The 24,621-nt window shown below is 45.1% G+C and overlaps 1 protein-coding gene across 2 annotated transcripts in view; it reads left to right on the top strand.

The window, feature by feature from the left end:
* The window catches only part of LOC146798850 (homeobox protein SIX4-like), a 142,133-nt gene that overhangs the window by 81,095 nt on the left and 36,417 nt on the right, over nucleotides 1-24,621 (top strand). The window contains exon 3 of one of the 2 annotated variants that reach the window (XM_085626174.1): nucleotides 17,142-18,250. The exons of the other annotated variant lie outside the window; for it this stretch is intronic. Coding sequence (XP_085482300.1) covers nucleotides 17,142-18,169 — 1,028 coding nt within the window. The 3' untranslated portion in view covers nucleotides 18,170-18,250. Of the gene's footprint in view, nucleotides 1-17,141; nucleotides 18,251-24,621 lie in introns of those variants that run through there. 2 annotated transcript variants of the gene reach the window in all.

The following is a 24,621-nucleotide window of genomic DNA, read 5'->3' as shown; positions in this document are numbered from 1 at the left end:
CACACACAGAACCACACAACCACACACACACAGAACCACACAACCACACATACACAGAACCACACAACCACACATACACAGAACCACACAACCACACATACACAGAACCACACATACACAGAACCACACACACAGAACCACACAACCACACATACACAGAACCACACAACCACACATACACAGAACCACACAACCACACATACACAGAACCACACAACCACACAACCACACATACACAGAACCACACACACAGAACCACACACACAGAACCACACACACAGAACCACACACACAGAACCACACACACAGAACCACACACACAGAACCACACACACAGAACCACACACACAGAACCACACACACACACCACCCACACACCACACCCACACACCACACCCACAACCACACACACAACCACACACACAACCACACACACAACCACACACACAACCACACACAGAACCACACAACACATCCACACACAGAACCACACAACACATCCACACACAGAACCACACAACACATCCACACACAGAACCACATACACAACCACACACAGAACCACACACAACCACACACACAACCACACACACAACCACACACACAACCACACACAACCACATACAACCACATACAAACACACTCAACCACATACAACCACATACAAACACACTCAACCACACACACCACACCCACACACACAACCTCACCCACAACCTCACCCACAACCTCACCAGCACCCACAACTGCACCCGCCCACAACCGCAACCACACACCCAACCACACACCCAACCACACACCCAACCACACACCCAACGACACACCCAACCACACACCCAACCACACACCCAACCACACACCCAACCACACACCCAACCACACACCCAACCACACACCCAACCACACACCCAACCACACACCCAACCACACACCCAACCACACACCCAACCACACACCCAACCACACACCCAACCACACACCCAACCACACACCCAACCACACACCCAACCACACACCCAACCACACACCCAACCACACACCCAACCACACACCCAACCACACACCCATACACAACCACATACAACGACACCCACACAACGACACCCACACAACTACACCCACACAACCACACACACACAACCACACACACACAACCACACACACACAACCACACACACACAACCACACATACAACCACACACAACCACACACATAAGGGCACACTCACAAGCACAACCATACACAACCACACACAAGCACACACACAATCACAACCATACACAACCACACCCACACAACCACACCCACACAACCACACCCACACAACCAACCAACCACAACCAACCACAACCACACACCCAAGCACAACCATATACAACCACACACAACCAAAACCACACACACAACCACAACCACACACACACAACCACACACACACACAACCACACACATACACACAACCACACACATACACACACAACCACGTACACACACACAACCACACAACCACACACACACACAACCACACACACATCTTCACACACACACATCCTCACACACACCCACAACCTCACCCAACCAACCACTCACCCAACCAACCACTCACCCAACCAACCACTCACCCAACCAACCACTCACCCAACCAACCACTCACCCAGCCAACCACTCACCCAGCCAACCACTCACCCAGCCAACCACTCACCCAGCCAACCACTCACCCAGCCAACCACTCACCCAGCCAACCACTCACCCAGCCAACCACTCACCCAGCCAACCACTCACCCAGCCAAGCACTCACCCAGCCAAGCACTCACCCAACCAAGCACTCACCCAACCAAGCACTCACCCAACCAACCACTCACCCAACCAACCACTCACCCAACCAACCACTCACCCAACCAACCACTCACCCAACCAACCACTCACCCAACCAACCACTCACCCAGCCAACCACTCACCCAGCCAACCACTCACCCAGCCAACCACTCACCCAGCCAACCACTCACCCAGCCAACCACTCACCCAGCCAACCACTCACCCAGCCAACCACTCACCCAGCCAACCACTCACCCAGCCAACCACTCACCCAGCCAACCACTCACCCAGCCAACCACTCACCCAGCCAACCACTCACCCAGCCAACCACTCACCCAGCCAACCACTCACCCAGCCAACCACTCACCCAGCCAACCACTCACCCAGCCAACCACTCACCCAGCCAACCACTCACCCAGCCAACCACTCACCCAGCCAACCACTCACCCAGCCAACCACTCACCCAGCCAACCACTCACCCGCACCCACACAACCATACCCTCACCTTCACCCGCAACCACACACACACACAACCACACATACACAGAACCACACATACACAGAACCACACAAACACACAACCACACATACACACAGCCACACATACACAGAACCACACATACACAGAACCACACATACACAGAACCACACATACACAGAACCACACATACACAGAACCACACAACCACACATACACAGAACCACACATACACAGAACCACACATACACAGAACCACACATACACAGAACCACACATACACAGAACCACACATACACAGAACCACACATACACAGAACCACACATACACAGAACCACACATACACAGAACCACACATACACAGAACCACACATACACAGAACCACACATACACAGAACCACACATACACAGAACCACACATACACAGAACCACACACACACACACACACAACCACACACACAACCACACACACAACCACACAACACATCCACACACACAACCACACACACAACCACACACACAACCACACACACAACCACACACACAACCACACACACAACCACACACACAACCACACACACAACCACACACCACATCCACACAACACACAACCACACAACACATCCACACACACAACCACATGCAACCACACGCAACCACACGCAACCACACGCAACCACATGCAACCACACACAACCACACGCACACGTAACCACACGCACACGTAACCACACGCACACGTAACCACATGCACACGCAACCACACGCACACGCAACCACACGCACACGCAACCACACGCACACACGCAACCACACGCACACACGCAACCACACGCACACACACAACCACACACACACAACCACACACACACAACCATATGCACACACACAACCACACACACAACCACACACACACAACCGCACCAAGCATTGGCATAGCCAATAGGTCTCGCCTTTGGGACCTTATAAGTGTTTAGACACGCAACAGTTGATGTGGTTGCACCAAGGATATTGTGCTGCATATCTAAATGCTTAGAAGGTCCCAAAAGCGAGACCTATTGGCTATGCCAATGCTTGTTTTCGACTCACCTAAGGCACTTTCCTTGTTCCTTGTGTGAATTAGAGGAACTTATCGCCTTAGGCAATTACTGGTTCATTCTTTCAAGTGCGCGCATACATTATTCAGTCAGCTCCACCTTCATGTTTATATCCCAGTAAGTCTGTGCTGCTGTGATAGCTATGTGGCTTCAAAAAGCGGAGCTAAGTTTTACGGCATGCACAAAAAACAAAAATCCGTCTCTGATATCTGAATTTTCGAGGGTACATTCCGGAGAGCATTTTGTTGCCAGTAAAGTACACGTTGGTGTTTTCAAAGTGTATTGCTAGGGCATTGTGCCATCAAGGTCAGATTCTAAGAAGGTTCCTTTCCAGTAAGGGGTGAGATGAAAAAATTGAGCAATAGTATTAATGTCTTTAGCAGGAGTCAACTTATATGATAAGGTGTATATCTTTCATTACCATGTCACTTTTATTAATGTCGATGAAACCGTCCCCTTATATTCAAAAACTAATTTTAGCCCAACCTCCTTACCAAAAGCAGTCCAGGCAATATGTTTAAACTATTCCCACTCCCTATGTCTTCTCCCTTAATCTCTTTCTTTACATGCATCCATTCTCTCTCTCGTTTCATTTGCCCTCAAATGAGCTCTCCCTCCTATGCATGGACACATCGGGATGGTGGATTCTGGTTCAGACGTTTGGAAAGGGGCCGTTGCACATTGCATTAGCTCTGTTAAACACCACTGCAAGGAGCTTTCCTCTCATGAGTGATGACAATCTTGTTCTCCCCGTTCCACACCGGCCACTTGAGCCACAATTCAAGGACTCTCCAGAAGAGATTGTCATAAAAAACGTGGAAACTCAGGATGCCACAGATGCTAACAACGATTTTGCAATTCTCACACCCAAACGGATTCTTCTTGAATAGTGGACATTTATGGAGAAAAGAGCAGAAATTATTCCTATAGAATTTTTCCCAGATTTTGTGTTGTATTCAACTCCTAGATAATTGTCCTGCTAGAAGAAAAGAACAAGCATTTGCAATGCAATGGGTCTCTCATTTGCTATAGTTTAAGCAATTGGCATTGTAAATCACAATGTCTTTCATTTATGTTTTAAAAACTAAACATAAATAAAAGGCATTGTCATTTACAATGCCAATAGCTCAAACTCACGTAAATGCGAGACCTATTGCATTGCAAATGCTTGTTAGGCAAGTCTTTGAAAGTTCACAGGCTCTGCATGTGCAGTGGCTCTGCTTATGCGTGGTCTCAGTATAGGATAGCTGATTGATAGTCGTAGGCAGGCCCGTAGCCAGGAATATTTGTTTGGAGGGGGAGGGGGGCAATACCCCGAGTAATGACAGCAACATAGGAGTGGTTCAGTGGATGGGAAAATAAGCTTAATCGCTGAATTGTTTAAAAGATGTTTACGTTTTGGTAAGATAGTAAAGACTGCTGGAAGCAAGGCAAGCAGCGAGAGTAGGTGTATACATTTTGGAATAGTGTGGGAAGGGCTCACAGAAGGTTTTTGGTTTGGTTAGGGAACACTAGGCCCCATCTTTGTTAACCACCAGATGAGTAGCAGATTGCCTAACACTTCATTGCCAAATCACACACTAGGTTAATAATGCATACCGAATCGAAATTTGGAAGGGGCGCCTCTGGTACAGCATCCCTTCTAAATTGCATTTCAAAATACTATGTAAGAATTGTTTGAGACAATTATTTGGGTCGCAAACCATTCAAAGGTCATTGTAACACATTCACAAAGGCGAAGTGGTCATCTTAGGACACTTCCCCTGTTGTGAATGTAAAACAAAAGTTTGGAATGGGAAGTGGGTCACTGGAACTTTAAAAAAACAGCATTTTAAATGAAGCACTGTTTCATTCAAAACAAAATGTCTGGATTAATATTTGTTATTTTATTGAAAACAAAATCACAGACATGATCTGCTGACAGCAGTCCACCATTCCTCTAATGGCCATCCTAATTCATGAAGAGTAATGGGGTAGGTTGGATTGTGCCTCTCTCCAACTGACCTATTGATATAAGGTTGGTTCACTAAATAATTTAGCTGCCACAAAAAAATGTAGCAAATTATGTACATCTGCCTTAAGTTTCAGTTATGAATTGCTAATAATAATTGTATAGTAAATGTTCTTTGCAGAGGGTTATACAAATAACAAATGTGTTTAATTATCACTTATTTTTGTTGTTTTTGATTTAAAAAGAGATGGGGAAACTGTTTCTTCCTCCTTAGATCTTAACACAACAGAAGAAAGAACAGGGGCAGGGTATTTTACAAAGCTCACTGTTGTTCCTTGGGGGTCTCTCTGTCCTTGGAGGTAAAATTAGAATATTTCTAGCAGCAGAAAAAAAATAGGCCTGATGCAATGGCCTAATGTCTGCAGCTTAGTGAGGAGGTCGTCAGGACTGCCAACTGGCCCCAAAATGTGGGTCTGACTTCATTCAGTTGTGTTTTTTTACCCAACACATTTTGGTATTCTGAGATTTGCAGCCTCACTTTTCCAAACAATGTATCAGTTGCATATTGTAAAGTGTTGTTGGCTATAAGGTGGTCTGCCTGAAGAGGTCAACTGTGACAGTATTTGTGAGTAAGTGTAAAATAGATAGGCTACCTTATTCCAATTAGACAACTTCTGCCCATACGATGAACTAATCTTAGTGGTATCAGGTTCTACTTTTGACTTGTGAACTCCTGGTTTAAAGTGTGAGTGAGCTTGGGTACCCAACCAATATATGAGAAAGTCATAGTCCAAAGGCATCCATTTGTTGTGATTTTGAATCTACAGTACTTTAAGTTTAAAATGTCTCTTCCTCTGCTTTGTTGTTTTTCCTCCCATGTGACTAGCATCATGTTGTCACATTATTGGGCCATGTTCATACCCTGCAGCTCCTTGCTTCCTCCAGGCCTTAAGCTGACTACCTCCACATCAAGGTCTGGTCTCTTAATGTCTCCATTGACCTGCAGGTGCAGTAGTGGAGTCTACAGCAGACCAGCCCCCCCCCCCCTATAAATGATGCTCAGCTCACTTATTTAATCCCTCCCATCAATGTGTCCATCTCTGGCATCCAACTAAAAGGAAGAATCGAAGTGTCTGTCTGTGGTGTGTTCCCTGTGACGCATGATAAAAGAGAGGACTAGAGCCAGAGTTTGGTTCCCTTCCATCTGTTTTCTTATTCTCAAGCCTCTACCCACTCCACCCTGGGTGAAATCCATACACTGCTGTTTTGGTGGTTGCTTCTATGTTGCACACTGATATACTCCTTTGTATTTTAACAATCCCTCCAATGGATTACTCCTTTGTTTCTCATGAGTGAACCCCAGACATAACTCTTTTGATGTTTCTACAGCACCTCCAATTAGTTGCTCCTCTGTTTCTCCCTGATGCTTCTAGAGAGATTTCACATAATATGTTGAAATCTACAATACCTGTATAAAGGCCCATGCCTGATTTCTTTGTAACCGTTGAAGTGGGATGCATCTAGTCATCTATAATAAAGAAGCAACATAGCTGCTCAACTATATTAAGTTACTACAGTTGAGTTCAGACATCAGAATGCCTGCTGCCAACAGGAATGGAATGGAATGGAATGAGGATTTGTAAAGCGCGTTGGCTACCCAGGGGCGTCCCAGTGCTGTAAAGAGCTTGAGCTGAGCTGGAGAGGCTGGAATAGGGGGGGGGCGTGGTGAAGTTTTAAACCGAGGTTTTGCTGAATAGCCAGGTTTTAAGAATCTTCCGGAAGGTGAGAAGGTTGGGTTCAGACCTGATATGGAAGGGGAGGGAGTTCCAGATCCTGGCTAGGTTGTAGGAGAGCGAGCGGCCTCCGCATTTGGCCTTCCTGATGCGTGGTACTGAGGCGAGGTGGGAGGTCGCAGATCTGAGGGAACGGGTGGGCTGGTAGGCTTTCACAAGGGGGGGAGTTGATGGAGGGACCTGTTCCCCAGTAAGAGCGGTGTGCGATGCACATGCTCTTAAATTCAATTCTGGATCTCACCGGGAGCCAGTGAAGATCTCTCAGTCTGGCTCTTACTGAGGTTCGGCGGGGGATATCCAGGAGAATTCTTGCCGCACAGTTCTGAATGACCTGGAGTTTGTTGAGTGTGGATTGAGGTGCTCCAAGATATAAGGCGTTTCCACAGTCGAGGCGGGAGAGGATCAATCCTTGAACCATAATTCGTCTCGAGTGGAATGGAAGGAGAGGAAGGAATTTACTAAGCAGTCTCATCAGCCCGAAACAGGTGGCAGCGAGCTTGGTGGCCTGATGGTTAAAGGAAAGAGTGTGGTCAAGCCAGATGCCTAGGCTCTTGATTTGCTCCTTGGGTTGCGGGGGACTCCCTAAACAGAGAGGCCAGATAGGGTCAATGGTTTTTGCGATGTTATTTCCAAGGAGCATTGTCTCTGTTTTGTCCCCGTTAAGTTTAAGACAAGAGCCAGACATCCAGGTAGCGACTGCTTCCAAGCATTTGTGTAAACTGTGATAAGAGTTAAGGGGGGGGTCCAGCGCTACCACTAGCTGCGTGTCGTCCGCGTAAGTAACGATCTTCACCCCAAATGGGCAGACGACATCAGCTAGGGGGCGTAGATAGACATTAAAAAGGGTAGGGCTCAGGGAGGAGCCCTGAGGCACTCCACAATTAAGAGGTCTACTAGCAGAAGTGAAATCCCTCTCAAAAACCCTGAAGGATCTATCTGTCAAAAAAGATCTCATCCATCTGAGTGCAGTCCCTGACAATCCTATTCCTTCTAACCGATGGAGAAGGATATTATGATTAACAGTGTCGAAGGCGGCACTTAGGTCGAGTAGGACGATGGCCGTGGACCCGCCATCGTCCAAGATCCTTCTTGCCTCCTCCGTCACTGCAATCAATGCCGTCTCCGTTCCGTGATGGGGCCTGAAGCCGGTCTGGGAGAGATCTAGTATGTTATTGGCTTCCAGGAAGTCAGTGAGAATGGAGTTGACATGCTTCTCGAGAAGCTTACTGAGCCATGGTAGAAGGGAGATGGGTCGGTAGTTGGCGGGGTTAGATTGGTCGAGACTAGGTTTTTTTAATAGAGCTTTGACCATTGCTCTTTTCCATAGAGGAGGGACAGTACCAGTATGGAGTGAGGAGTTGAGCAGGTCTCGAACAGTGGGCGAGATCTGATGGGTGATCTGGGTGAGAATACTGGGAGGAGCTGGGTCGGTGGGTGATCCAGATTTAACCTGTCCCAAAAGTTTTTCCAGTTTAGTAGGTTCTAAGGGAGGAAAGTTATTGAGAGCGTGAGGAGGAACTGTCGTGCAGCCTGAGTTGACAGAATCTGTGGGCAAAGTGACAGGGTGGGGGAAAGAAGAGTTGATGGTTTCTATTTTCTGGTAAAAAAACTCCGCTATTTCCTCACAATGGGTCTGAGTATTGTTATGATGCTTTGGTGCCTCCGGTAGTTGCAAAAGGGTCTTGGCTATTCGATAGATCTCCTTGGGTTTGGACACAGCATTCTCAATCTTGAGTTCGAAATATTTAGCCTGAGCTAGGTGAATGTCCGCTTTGTAGTTTTTAATTGCTGTTCTATAGCTCAACAGCAAGGATGAAAGGCAGTTTAATAAATGAAAATGGGAGCTGGCTATTCCTTTGGATATGTATTCCTAAAGAGGAACGGTGAACAGCAATAAAGAGATATTCATGCCAACGAGTTTATTTATTTTCCCACACTATAGGTCATTGCAAGAAACTTAGATACTCTACAAGTCCCTACATAATCTGATCCACAGCCTTGTTAACTTGACTTGCATTAAACTGATTGTATTATATTTTTGAAAAAATTAGTACACGCATTTGGTGTGCTTAATATCGCACTATAGATTCTACTTTATACTGATCTGTAATGAACATGAAAGAGCCAGGCACCAAGCCCAAATAACCAAACAATTTGTGCTGCGTTAGTGTCACAAAAGAGACGAGAACTTGTGCACATCTTTTTTTTAAATTTACTTTCAAGTGCAAATCTTGAGTTTCCTCAAAGAAACTTAAAGAAACCCTTAGCTTTGCATTATTCTGCAAAGTGGGGTGTTGCGAGGGTTGCAGGCGTTAAAAATGAGAAATACTTTTATTTCTCCTAACTGTTCCCACTTTGCATGTGTGCTGCACTGCACAGCATACATCAGAAGTGGGAAAAGTTTTAAAGTTAGTCTAAGCACAGTATTTTGTACTGGAAAGATGCCCTTCCAGGGCAAAACATATGCAGGACTCGTGCACAATGGTGCAAATGTGTGTGCATCACACTCAGCAGCCTGATTGTGCTTTGGCACTAGGCAGAGAGGAGGAGAGTCCCATATCTCTGTAGATATGGTGCCTTGCTCATCTCTCCTTTTCACGCGATTCAGCGCAGCAGCTTTGGTTGCTGTGCTGCAATGTGTAACACTTTTGATTTTCTGGCCCAAGGTTTTAAGATGTTTGTGGGAAGGCAGCTGTTGTACCTGTCCTTCTTCTTTGCTCCCCTATATGTTCTGGGAACTTCTTGGTGATTTGGAATATCTTTATAATGTACGGAAGGGGAATCTTCATCCCATTTTATAATACCACTTGGTGATTAAACAATGCCTCTAAAATACGTATGGTCTCCGGTTGTTAGTTGGTGAGTGCTGTATACCATAATGGACCCTCCTGATGCACATCAACAGCGGATTTCATCAATAGTGCATGCAGGTGCTGCTGAGTCTTTCTCACACCCTCTGAAACACTTACGTGCAGCTACATTTCATGTGACCTGTACCCACTATGTTATCATATTTTTATTTAGTTATAATCTTTAATTTGTGCTGTGACCAATGACCACTAGATAATTTCTAATAAGAGTTATACTATCAGTAATTGAATATTGGTCACAAAAGAATTTAATCAAAAACAAGATTTTGAGCAACACAAGAATTTACTTTCAAATTGTTGAATATTATACTGATACCTTTGTTTTTGCTACACTTTGTCCTGGTGGACCTGGTCAGGTTTAACTTTGGGCTGAAACATCATCGGTCTGTACTCGTAATATGGACTGCTGAATATTTTGATTGATTTTGTAATCCAATCTGACTTCCTGTCAGATTCAATTAATTGTGTTGAATCAATGGTAGCCAATTGCTCTGTATAGTGTATATTATGATTTCTTGTGTTGCTCTCAAAATGTTTTTTTGATCACATTCCTTTATGACCAATATTCAATTACTTGTGGTTTCAGGAGGAGAGAGTTAGCACTCCTAGAAGGTTTACCCCCTCCGGATAATGCTAGCTTTTGCACTAGATAACTGAGGGTTTTGAAATTGAGGGCTTTGTGAGACAGGCAGGCAATCTTTAGCTGAATTCTTGCTTCATAGGCCAACCAATTTAGGGATTTTAAGACTGGGGAGATGTGCGCATTTCTTTTGGTACCCGTCACCAATTTGGCTGCAGCATTCAGTGAGACCCTTAGTGGGGCCAAGGTATAGTTGGGGAGGCCGCAGAGCGTAGCACTGCCTTAGTCTAGCCTCGGCAAAACAAGCGATTGGACCACTTGCTTGAAGTCAGCTTGTGGGAGGAAAGGTTTGAGATTCCTGAGTATCCTCATCAGGTGATTAGCTCCCTTGCACACATTGCTGATATGGTTCTTCATGTTCAGATGCTTGTCCAGGGTGATTCAGAGAGATTTAGCTGAGTCAATAATATGGGGGGTGCAGTTGAAGGCAGTGCAGTGGTTCATCCAATGGTCTAACTTGGGGATGTGATTTGGAGGAGAAATTAGAAGGAATTCTGTTTTGGAGGTGTTGAGCAGGAGGTGGTTCTCAGTTAACCGGTTTTGAGTATTAGGTAGGGTAGTGGTGAGTGATATGAGGCTATCCGGAGAGGAGATTTTAAGATAGAGTTGCGTATCATCCGCATACATATGGAAGAGAATGGCCGTGGAATTTAGAACATTAGCTAATGGTTTCAAGAACAAGTTGAAGAGTATGGGAGATAAGGCAGACTCTTGGGGTAGCCCCATGGATACTGGTGATGGCCGGGAGTGAGAGTGGTTCGCCTTAACTCTTTGGGATCTGTGGTGGAGGAAGGATGAAACCATTGCAGCACCGATCTAGAAAGGCCCATGCTATGCTCCAGAGTGGATAGGAAGTTGTTGTGATTAACTGTGTCAAACACAGAGGAAAGGCCAAGAAGGATAAGGAGGCAATATTCATTTTGGTCAAGCATTTTTAAAATGTCATCCATAACATGAGTGAGAGCCGATTCGGTGCTGTGTCCACTCCGAAAGCCAGATTGATGTTTGTCCAGGAGATGGAAATTCTTGGTGTGAGCACAGAGTTGAGATTGGACGCATTTTTCTAGGAGTTTGGCTAGAGTGGGGATGTTAGAAATAGGGCGGAAGTTGTTATGGTCAGACCTATCTGCGGTAGGCTTATTTAAAATAGGTGTTACCTGAGCAGCTTTTAGGCTCTCCTGGATCGTGCTTTGTGACAGAGACACATTGACAATCTTTGTCCAGATGGGAGTGACGACATCCTTGATTTCTTTGAAGATCAAGCAATCATTTGCATTTATAAAGCGCGCTACTCACCCGTAGGGGTCTCAAGGTGCTGGGGGGGGGGGGGCAGTGCTCGAAGAGCCAGGTCTTGAGCTGCCTTCTGAAGGAGAGGTGGTCCTGTGTGGCACGCAGGTGGCTGGGAAGAGAGTTCCAGGTCTTTGCTGCCAGGTAGGAGAAGGACCTGCCTCCGGCTTTGCGGATGCGTGGCACGGCTGCCAGGGCTTGTCCGGCCGAGCGTAGGGTGCGAGGAGCGGTGTAGAAGGAGACGCGGTGGTTGATGAGTTTAGGTCCGATATTGTGCAGGGCTTTGTGTGCATGGGTGAGGAGTCTGAAGGTGATCCTCTTGCTGACTGGAATCCAGTGAAGTTTCTTCAGGTGTCCGGAGATGTGGTGGTTGCGAGGAATGTTCAGGATGAGTCGTGCGGCCACGTTCTGGATTCGTTGTAGTTTCTTCTGTAGCTTGGTAGTGATGCCGGCGTACAGAGCGTTTCCATAGTCCAAGCGACTGGTGACGAGGGCGTGGGTGACCGTCTTCCTGGTGTCGGTGGGGATCCAGCGGAAGATCTTGCGGAGCATGCGGAGGGTGTTGAAGCATGCCGAGGTCACCGAGTTGACCTGTCTGGTCATGCAGAGGGATGAGTCCAGGATGAAGCCGAGGTTGCGTGCGTGGTCGGTGGGTTGGGGAGTGCTGCCTAGGGCGGGGGGCCACCAGGAGTCGTCCCAGGCGGTGGGAGTAGGGCCGAGGATGAGGACCTCCGTCTTCTCTGTGTTAAGTTTGAGCCGGCTGTCTGTCATCCAGAGCGCTACTTCCTTCATGCCTTCGTGTAGTCTGGTTCTTGCTGAGGTGGGGTTGTTGGTGAGGGAGAGGATGAGCTGGGTGTCATTGGCGTAGGATATGAGGTTGAGTCCGTGTTTTCGTGCAATGTTCGCCAGGGGGGTCATGTAGATGTTGAAGAGGGTTGGGCTGAGGGAGGATCCTTGGGGGACGCCGCAGATGATCTCCGTAGTAGTGGATCTGAAGGGGGGAAGGCGGACTCTCTGGGTTCTTCCGGAGAGGAAGGAGATGATCCATTCCAGGGCCTTGCCTCTGATGCCGGCGTTGCTGAGGTGACGTATTAGGGTGCGGTGGCAAACCGCGTCGAAGGCTGCAGAGAGGTCCAGGAGTATGAGGGCCACGGTCTCTCCTTTGTCAGTCAGAGATCTGATGTCGTCCGTGGCTGCGATGAGGGCGGTCTCGGTGCTGTGGTTAGCTCTGAAGCCAAATTGTGAGGGGTCGAGTGAGTCGTTGGTTTCCAGGGCGGTGGTGAGTTGAGTGTTGACGATTTTCTCAATCACTTTGGCGGGGAACGGGAGGAGCGAGATGGGCCGGAAGTTTTTGAGTATGGTGGGGTCTGCTGTTGGTTTCTTTAGGAGGGCGTTGAGTTCGGCGTGTTTCCAGTTCTCCGGGAAGGTGGCGGTGGTGAAAGATGCGTTGATGACGTCTCGGAGGTGGGGTGCAATGATGTTGTCGGCTTTGTTGAAGATCTGGTGCGGGCAGGGGTCGGATGGTGATCCTGAGTGGATGGAGTTCATGATGTGGGTGGTTTCCTCGGTGGTGGTTGGGTTCCAGGTGTGGATGGCGGTGTTGTCGGTGGCCAGTTCCGGTGGTGGGTTCTTGTTGGTTGTGGTGAAGCTGTTGTAGATGTCGGTGATCTTGTGGTGGAAGAAAGCTGCGAGGGAGTCGCAGAGATCCTGTGAGGGGTGGATGGCGTTGTTTTCGGCGTCGGGGTTGGAGAGTTCTTTGACGATGCCGAATAGTTCCTTGCTGTTGTGGGCGTTGTCGTTGAGTCTGTTCTGGAAGGCTGATTTTCGTGCGGCGCGGAGGAGTTGGTGGTGTTTGCGGGTGGCGTTCTTGAGAGCAGACATGTTTTCGTCGGTCTGGTTGAGGCGCCAAGACTTCTCGAGGGTGTGGGATTCTTTTTTGGGGTCCTTGAGGGTCGGGGTGAACCAGGAGTTTTTCTTGTGATTGTTTTTGTTTGCTTGGGTCTTCAGGGGGGCCAGGGTGTTGGCGCATTCGGAGATCCAGTTTGTGAGGTTGTTGGCGGCTTCGTCGGGGTCTGTAGTGCTGGCGGGGGGGTTCTGGGAGAGGGCTGCTGTGAGTTGTTTGGTGGTGATACGGTTCCACTGCCTTCTCGGTGGTTGGACGTGGTGGTGTACGGTGGTCTTCTTGAAGCTGAAGTAGACACAGCTGTGGTCCGTCCAGGAGAGTTCGGACGTGTGGCTGAAAGAGATGTATTTGCTGGAGGAGAAGATGGGGTCGAGAGTGTGTCCGGCGTAGTGGGTGGGGGTGTTGACCAGTTGTTTCAGTCCGAGGTTGGCGAGGTTGTCCAGTAGGGTGGTGGTGGTGTTGTCAGCGCGGTTCTCCAGGTGGAAGTTGAGGTCCCCTAGGAGGATGTAGTCGGTGGACGGGAGTGCGTGTGGGCTGATGAAGTCTGCGACGTCTTCGCTGAACTTTGTGCGTGGTCCTGGTGGTCTGTACATGAGGGTGCCTCTGAGGGTGGTCTTGGGGTCGCTGTGGATAGAGAAGTGGAGGTGTTCTGCGTCGGGGAGTGAGTCGTCGGTGTAGGTCGAGACGCGGATGGAGCTCTTGTGGACGATGGCGATGCCTCCTCCGGTGCGGTTGGTGCGGTCTTTCCTGATGATTTTGTAGCCGTCGGGGATGGCTATGGTGATGTCGGGTGCCGAGGAGGGGTTCATCCAGGTCTCAGTGAGGAAGGCGATGTCCGGGTTTGTTGAGTCGATGAGGTTCCATAGTTCGATGGCGTGCCTGTGGACGGATCGGGTGTTGATCAGGATGCATTCGAGGTTATTTCCGGAGGAGTTTTTCTTCTTGGGTGTGTTGTGTGTTCGTAGGCAAGTGAAGCGGCAGTTGCGACAGGTGAAGGCTCCGTGGGTTCGCTTCGGGGCGGCGCGGCAGCAGCCCGGCGTGCGGCCGGGGTTGAGAGCGGTGAGGGAGGCGGTGTCGTAGGTCAGGCGGAGGGGGCGGGGGGGGGGGTGGGGGTCGCGGGGACCAGGGGTCGTGGCGCTGGGCGCGATCCAGGCTTGGACGGGCGCAGAAGGGCTTGCCTTAGGCGCGCCAGCAGCGCGCCCACTGCGCGCGGCCGCGCAGCGGCCGCCATATATGGGGTAGCCGGGGAGGAGGAGTCAGCTGGGAGGAGGGAGGCGGGAGGGTAGGCGGGGTGGAGAAAAAAGGCGGGAAAACGGCGAAGTCTGCGAAAACGGCGAGGGGCCAGAAAAGGCGCCTAAAAAGGCGAGAAAACGGCGAGGGGCCGGGGAAACGGCCAAAAAAAGGTGGAAAAAACAGGAAACAAGCACTAAAGGGACCGGGCACTCGGGGGGGGGGGGGGGGGGGAGGGGGGGCACGCACTCTAGGTACAAGGAGAGAAAAGGGGTCAGAACGCACTCTGGGACACTCGTTCAGGGAGACAAGAAAAAAGAGGGAAATTGATCACTCAGACCATCAACTGTGGGGCACTCATACGAGGATACACGGAGAGAAGGGGAAATACTCAGATACACACAAGGGGCACAACCGGGCACACAAGGCAGCAGGCAGGAGGCAGGAGAGCACTGGTGGTGCTGCGTGGGCAGGGGAGCGACCTACCCAAAGGTCAAGGGTCGCTACCTCTGCCGCGCAGCGGCCGCCATATATGGGGTAGCCGGGGAGGAGGGGTCAGCTGGGAGGAGGGCGGCGGGAGGGTAGGCGGGGTCGAGAAAAAAGGCAGGAAAACGGCGAAGTCCGCGAAAACGGCGAGGGGCCAGAAAAGGCACCTAAAAAGGTGAGAAAACGGCGAGGGGCCGGGGAAACGGCCAAAAAAAGGCAGAAAAAACAGGAAACGAGCACTAAAGGGACCGGGCACTTGGTGGGGGGGGGGCACGCACTCTGGGTACAAGGAGAGGGAAGGGGTCAGCACGCACTCTGGGACACTCGTTCAGGGAGACAGGGAGATGGAACCTATTAAATTAATATGTGCTCTAATGTATTTATATAGCTTCATTCTTTGTTGGTTGATGCTATTTCAAGTGAACCATAGTTATTTGAACATAATGTTTGAGTTATTATGGCAATGGGTACGGACTTACTGTTTCCAGACCATCCTGTAAAAAGAAAAAACACATTTGTGTTGTTGGTTGGAGACCTATTTATTCTGCATTTTTCTTCCCACAGGTATAGAGAAAGTGACCCATTTAACACATTTTGTCTTTTCGCTCGATATGTGAGTGCCACACAGTTGTGATTGTCTGTCTGTCTCGTTTATTTGCATTTGAAGTGAGGGGTTGACTGACATTAAGATCCACAGTCTTTCAAACCTCTCCAATGATTCGCCTTATTGATCCTGAAAAGTGTTTCAAAACGTGTTTCTCTTTTGATTTTAAGACAAGAGACATTGTATTGATGTTAGATTTAAGACAAAAGAACATTAGTCCAGGTTTGCTTTGTACATGGTCAATAAAAGGTTTAAAAATAAATGCACATGTGAAGAGTTTCTTAATTTCACAGCTTCAAAGTAGGTACTTTTTGTAGAGGGGTTACTGATGTGGACCTGGATCATTGTATACATTTTGGGCTACTGCAAGACTGATTTCATAGGATGAATCCAATGAGAAGAAGACCATTAAGAAGACTAAGGGGAAATGCAAGAGTAAAATAGGGACTCAAAGAGAACTGGCATGCACACACTTGTCCTCACCTCCAGGAAAGAAAATTGATGCTAGAGAGCATCATTTGAACTTGGCACCAATTGAAATCTGCTTTAAGGATCAGTGAAACAAAAATCAAGGTAAGAAAACACTAGTCCACTCAGACTCTTAAATGATTGCTGCTTACATAATTTTTTATTTCAATACTTTGGTTTACCAACCTAATAATTTTACAATATAGAATACACTTACTCTTAACCTACTCTAATGAGATTCCCACACTTTTTCCCCCCTAACTTTCACCCTTTAGAGTATGTTGGCAATATCGCGTTTCTGGGTGAGGTCAAGTGAGTGACAACATTTTTCTGCAGTCACAGATGGTCCAGTTATCTTCTCCTGGTCTTCTGCAGTAGCCCAGATGTCTACAAGGTCCAGGACCACAGCCGTGATTTCTTCTGACTCTGCAAGTAAGTGTTTGGGACATGCAGCTATGTTGTAAGTACATGTCTTACAGTATTAACTTAGAAATATTTTTGTGTTCATTTTCATAGGTATAAAAAGATCAGTGTCATCGGCCGGATTTGATTCATGTCCAAAGCAATCTCATATCCTAAACAGGAAAGACTTTGCTAAGTCTCCAGATTGCATTGCATCTCTGCGATCAAATGAGTTTACAGTAGGCACACCAAAAATGGTCTGCTCCGAGATTCCAAATGAGAAGAAATTGAAACTAGCCTCTTCAAAGCAATACACCAGCCGCCCATCCCTCGTCTCTAAAACTTCTATCTCTTATGACTCTATCAGGACGGAATCAAGAGCCTCAAATCCTCCTAGCCTACATTTGTCAATGTCTGAAGTTCAAAATTCTCAGCTAACAAATCGGGACACTAGGACTTTGAGCGGCCCACATGTAATGTTAGATTTGAGCAGAAGCACTCAGTCTAACACCAAGTATGTAAAAGCTCATTGCATGCCATCAACCAGAAACTCCACTTTAGAAGACCTTTCCTCTACTTCTGACAGCAGTGTATCCTATTCATCTCTAGACTCTTTTGTTCTTGCAGAGTCTCCAGTTTCTTCCACTTCAAGACTGGGTTCAAGAGTAAGTAGAAGGAAGAAGCGAAATTCATCTCGACCGTCTCGCACTTCATGTCGTTTTGGTCTGACTGATCTTTTGGAGCTGGAGCAAAAGAGAACAGAAGCTCAAAGACACCAGCATGAGCAGTTTATGAGTCAGATGACACACATTGATGAGCGATTAAACAGTTTACATGGCCTTCACAACACTATGGCTTCTGGCTTGCAAGGCCTTCACAAAGAGATGATCAATGTCGGTCAAGTTTTAGGTCGAATATTAGAGGTACTTGAAAAGTCTGTTGGTCCACTTCTTTCAGCTCGTCAAGCTTCAAGGGAAGTTGAATCTAAAATGCCAGCAATTGACAGATCTGCTGAGAGACCCCAGGATACTGAAAGGCTGGCCTCTCCATTTTTGCCTACTCAAGTAGATTCTCCCCATTGTGCACCCATAGCCTCCTCTGTGGAAACAGCAGCAAGTGGAAGAGTTCAACCAGAGAGCTGATTTTCATCCTGCTTGGGCATTACAGTTTTTCTGCTTTGGCAGACTTTTGTGCTCTTTTGCATTAAATATAGATTTGATAAACTGTTGTGTGCATATTTTTTAATTAAATTCAGTTGCAAAATATAGTTGTAGGTGATTTCAAAACCTCATTAGTTGCAGGATTCATAGGATATTTTTTATTGGTTCCAGGCCAACTGAATGCTGACATTGAAAGAACTATGGTACTATTACCCAATGTTTCTTAGTCTGGCCATGATTGTGTTGTAGCATGACAGAAGGACAGTGTAGCCATTGGCGGTGCTCCACATTGTATAGTGGGGTTCAACGTTATACCCTGTTTCCCATTAGTAAGTTGGTGCCTTCAATAGGTTTTACCCCGCACACCAGACTAAGGGGTGACATAGCAGTTTATGGTAGTGGATTTGTAGCCCCTGGTATGCTTACACCTTTTATTTGTTCATATAAAGGGGAGCAGACCTGTCTTTCTCTAAAACTCGTAAAAGGGAGCAGACCTGTCTGTTTCTCTGAAACTCAAAGGAGATTTGTGTAGATCTGCAGACATTGGTGTTTCTATCATTGCATTTGCTCCCTCTTGATGGGGCAACCTATCTAGGTCCCTTCCCTGAAAATGAACCTGTTGATGGGTTGAGTGGGAACACATCTGCTCCGCTGCCAAACCAGTTTTCTTTCACCGTTCCATAAACCCACCTTTTTAACTTTCCTATCTTTTACTGTGTCTAGCCTATCAACTGGAGTCCCAGGCTGTCTGGGCTCATTAGGAAAGTCTGGTGGACACTTCCTCTAAGAGGAGCAGTATTTTGAATAAGGCTGACCTTGTGATTGGCACTGACTTGGCCGACAATTTTAGTATTTATCCAATACCATACCTATGGCATGTGACTTTCAAATCACAACAGTAATGCACCTGTTTAAACTGGACATACATGTAACACTGGGGTCTCCTTAGAAGACAGTTTCCCACCCCACCCCACCCCACAACAAAAAATTTCACAGGAGTGGGTAATTCAAGCTCCTGGGTGAGATGAATCGCACATCCCAGTAAATAAGGAGAATATAAAAGCTTCATTTCCTGACATAAAAAGACAACATAGAGTCGAGAGTGTCTTAAAGAGTTGCCTCTAGACTAGGCTCTGGTGAAATTTCATTTACTCCTTCAAAATCTCATCTAAGGTGCAGCATTTTGTGTTACGATTGTTACCCATTATGCCTGAGACTATGCCACATCGCTTTATTGAGACTCTGCTGGACTAAAAATCCTATCACAGGGAGAACGTGAATGAGCCAAAAGGGAGTGAATTTTTGTGTCAACGAGGATTTTACTCTGTTTTGTGCAAAATGTGTCCTTGTGCCAAAAACAGACACACAGACACATTTTGCAATTAAAAGATTAGGTAATGATTAGGTCATCATTTAGTGGAATAACACATAATTTTAAGTAATTGTTTGGGCAATTCATTTAAAGAAATTACACAAATTCTGTTCAGTCATACTTCACACCAGTAATCTCTGAAATCTAATGCTTGAAGCTCAGCATACGTAGTCCCTGTAGGATGACTGCATATGAAGGGGTACATACTTTATAGGTAATTTTGTCCACAGGAAAAGGAGAAACCTGTTTGTGTGTCATTATGTGATTGAATTTAGTGGAGTCAAAGACTTCCAGAACTCAAGTTAATTTTCTGGTTTGTACTGAAAGATATTGTGATACAGGATTAAAAACATAATCTAAGCCACAGATGTGAAGGAGCCTTGGGCAAGGTTACTAGAGTGCAGCAGGATGACTGTTTTGACTAGGTTTCGGTCAGTGTCAGGTGCTTGTGTTCACTGATGTCAAATAAAGGTGAGTACATCCCTATTTTCCTAACACAATATCTAGGTTTCTGTTGGAGTTCATGCGGAATCAAAAGTACATCAGGCGCCAAATAAATAAGATATTGCAGCAATGGACGAAAATTTCCTAAACCGTCCCACTAAACAGTCATGCAGGATTTTCTAAAATATTAGCAGTATTCAGTCTTTGTGTTAACTGTTATTCTTGGATTAATACAATGCAAATGGCCCGGAAACCTATAATTGACAGTTTTCAGAGAAAATATGGAAATTTACTTAAGCCTTTATTGGTATTGGGTATTACATTCCTATTTTAAAATTAAGTGCCTGATTTAGATCTTGGGGGACAGGTTACTCTGTCACAACGGTGAAGGGTATCCCGTCCCTCGAAAATATAAATCCAATTAATTGCTATGGGATTTATATTTCTATATCTAAATCGGGCCATAAGTGGCTAATGCATTGCTAATATGGTAATTAAAGTTATATGAAAAATTTAATCTAGTTAGGTATTTCATGAATTTTGAATATTTCATATAAAGGTTATGGCATGTTGAAATCTGGATTACTCCAGGTTTAAATATGGAGGATTTATTTTTAATCTAAACAGTTAGAAAGGTTAAACATATTTTTTTTTTAATTTATTAAAATTGATTTTGGGTTCCTCTAAAGAAAAAATTAGAACTATTGGTTTTACAATTCTTAATTTGCAAAATAGCTCAGTGGCAGTGGACCTGAAAGGGTAGAAATCTAAAACAGTTAGTCAACACTTCCCAAACTAATCCTATGATAAGCACCATCATTATTCTCAAATGAACAAGCAACGTCTGCCATGATGAAAATGTTGATTTAAAATGTTTACTGTATTTGAGTGTTTATTAATCTGTCTATCTTAACTTAATTGACAGTACAAATAATAAACTCATAAAAAAGGGATCTATCATTATCTGATTTCCGCAGGCCCAACAGACCTGACAAAAGGAACAGTCTACGCGTTGTCAATGAACCAATTTAAAGCATCAAGAGAACAGGCACCTGCAGTAACCTAAAATGAAGCAACTCATTCCAAACCTTACTCTTCATTTCTAATTTAAAGTATCAAGAAAATACTAGAGGGCCAGTGGAACAGCTATAAAAGTTATTAACCAAATTAGCCTCTGATGCGCTAGAATGAATTTTTAAAGTTTTTAGTGGTGAGGGTGCTTTTAATATTGACATTCTCCTAGTACCGTAATGTGGCAGATTGCACTTATGAAGCACGTTTTTAAAATAAGACTAATAAATATTACAGTGTAAAAATTATCCCAAAGTAATTGTGTACCAAACTAGATGAAGTAAAGAATTTGATTATTATCTTGCTTTCAGAAGACAAACAAAAGATTTATTCACAAACTAGATCAGGCAATTTCAAATTTCTATGCAGCTGTAATGTCTACAGTGAATGGGAGTTGTTTGAAGTGTCTAATTGATATTGAATAAGATGTGGATTTAATTTGCCATACCTTGTGCACTAGTGAAGCATAACTAAGGATGCCATTCACTTTGAAGGCTTTGATCTCCCGAGCTAATTTATAACCTCTATAGACTAAGCTAAATATTTTCATCCATAATCCAATACTTCACTCCAAAAGGAGTGCTTTTTAGCTTAAGGTAAGAGATGACTTTGCCTTCTATATGATCGGTTGTAAACCTTGCCAACTGTACTCCCTCAAATCAAATAAATATTGTATTGCCTCAAGCATTAGTATGATCTATATTTCAGTGATTCACTCTGTCACTTATCAAAAATCTCCCATAATGATTTAAGTCAATTGGTGTTCTGTCCCAAAGTATCATTCGCATATATTAATTTAACACAGTCCAGTCATTTCTTAGTTGAAGTGTGGCAGGTGGGAAATTAAACGACGTTGATTTTGTTTATGAAATCCACTATGCACAAGTTGATTGGCAAACCTGCAAGACCAAATCTTCCTTGACTTAGTTTGACATTTGTTTCTGAGGGAAACGCCATTTTGCCTGCGTTATTCTTGTTCAATTGTAGGTGTTGGATTGAAGGCCGTGATGAGATTGTTTAGGGTCACTATGTACCATAAGAAGTTGCAACTCAAAGCAGAAGCTGCGAAAAACGCCCAAAACAAGTAAAAAATGTAGTGCTCCCAAAAACAGTTGTTTGTGAACAAGGGCACATAATGAGAGAATTGTGTTAATAGTTGACTCTCATTCTAAATAGTGTTTGATTTAGAGGGAGGCCAATAACTTGATTCAAAGAATACAAGCCAGTGATTTGGCTATATATGGTAGACATCCTCTCTCATATATTACCTACTGGCGGTCACCAGTAGGTATAGTTAGGACTTGTTTATATTCTCTATTCAAAAAGCGTTTTTTGCCAATATCTTTGGCGCCGTTCAGTGTGATTAGTCAAGCGGGGGCCGAGAAAACGCCCAAAATGCGTTTTCTCGATGTTAATTTCCATAGGAAACTTTGGACACGGCTACAGTCCGAACTGCTGAATAGAATTACACCAAATTTGGCAAAAAGGTAGCTCTTGGTCCAGAAAGCACTTTATTAGTTAAATGGTGTAAATCTGTCCAGTAGTTACTGAGAAATGTAAACATTTCTCACAAATCCATGTATCAATAGGAAGCGATCAGATTGGCTACCCACAGTTCCAACCAGGAAGTGTTGACCGCCATCTTGTGACTCTGTTGAACCGAGTCACAAGAAAAAAGGTTAAAAAAAAGGGTTAAAAACAATAAAAGGGAGCAGGGTGTAAACACCCTAACCCCCTAGGCCTGCTCAAAGGGTCCCACATGGAGCCCCAGGGCCACAAAAACATTGTTTTTTTCAATTTTTGTCGTGATCATGTGAGTTACTGGACAAAAGTATATATTTCAACTCACCCACAGATCATGGCGTGGAAAGAAGATATCCCCTATAAGATACTTCTCTAAAGTGTGGGGCCCGTAATTTGAACCTTTTTAAATGATTATAAGGGAGGGTTTTGTGACCAGTGTATGCACTAGCACTTAATTTAAATGATTACATCATGTATAGGCCTTAGCACCTTATTGAGGATCTTCATATCAGGTTATGGACAGTAGATTGATAAAACATCTCAACAATGTGTGGGACTTTCAACTCAGAGTTTTGAAGTGACTATAACTTGAGAATTTGTTTCTTCTTTTTTTATGACCAGTGCATGCACTAGCACTTTAATGGAACCATTACAGCCTGAGTAAGCATTAGCACTTTATTGAGGATTATTATACTAGATCATGGGCAATAGATCGGTAGGCAAAGAAAATGGATTGAAAATATGGAAAAGCTGATTTAGAAAATGTAAAAGAGTACTGTTGCACATGTCACTTTATGGAGAGTAGGACCATATATCTCATCAATGAATTGAGCAAGCCTTCTTTCTTACCTATTGTAGGCCCTAGCAACTCATTAGGTGCTGCCATTACTATGGTATGTGCAATACATTGATTTGTAAGAATATTTAGCACTTTACTTAAAACATAAGCGTACTGTAGCACATGCCACTTTATAGAGAACAATGCAAAATTACACTCCTTTAGTGAAATGTATAAGTCCCGTTTCTTCCCTTTGTAGTACAAACAACCTTATTGGGTGCTGCCTTTAGTATATTACGTGCAACACATTAATTAGAAAGAATAATAAAAAGGAGAACATAATGATTGGCAGAAGTAAAATAACTGGGAGCAGTTAAGCACAAGTCACTTGATGGAAAGCCAAAAGGAGAACACACATTGAAAAGTCTCATACTATGGTACCTGTATTAAACAATTAAACAATGTGGGAAGTTTCATAATGAATAGGAATGCTATTATAATGATTGTGTTAAAATGTTCAATGTAATGATGAAATAGGGGAGCTTGAAATAAGTTGGACTACAAAAGAAAAATAATATGTGGTACTGTGGGTCATGGAGGGGAATATGAGTTATGTTGATAGAAGCGTTAACCTTCCAGCGCTCAACTGGGCATCCAAAGAGCAAACAGACATTGAAAAAGAGTTGCTCAGCCTTACTATGGTGTAACTTGAGGCTCAGTAGAAGGGGGAAGCTGAAACGTGTCGGCCTGGGAGATAATTTGTTTGCTTATCTTGCCCTTTAAATGAAGGTTTCTTTCAGAACTTTGTGAAAAATGAAAAAATAATAAAAGGGTGATACTCATGGAGGATGGTGTCTGAGGAGTTTTTGTGCCGCTGTATCACAGGTCGTGAAGGACGACGTTTTATATAATTATTTTTTTTTCCAACGGTTGCAGGGACATTAAAGTTGGGTTCAGATTTCACTTGTCCTAAACCATAGAAATTCAGCAGTTCAAGTTACCTGAGCTAACTTTAACTTACGCCCCCGCAATGCATTGCTTATGACCTCACATATTACATCACTCATGACATGGTCAGTGATATCACTGAAATCTCAAATGACGTCGCTGATGACACCATATAAAGTAAGCTACTACAAAAGTTAAGTTAGTATACTTGGTGTACTACTAATGAGTAATACTATTTCTAATATACATTATGTGAGTGTGTATCTGTGTGTGAGTGGGTATCTGAGTGGTTGTATT

The sequence above is a fragment of the Triturus cristatus genome, chromosome 9, assembly GCF_964204655.1.
Source record: "Triturus cristatus chromosome 9, aTriCri1.1, whole genome shotgun sequence".
NCBI classification, from domain to species: domain Eukaryota; kingdom Metazoa; phylum Chordata; class Amphibia; order Caudata; family Salamandridae; genus Triturus; species Triturus cristatus.
This window is presented reverse-complemented; position numbering and strand designations above follow the sequence as displayed.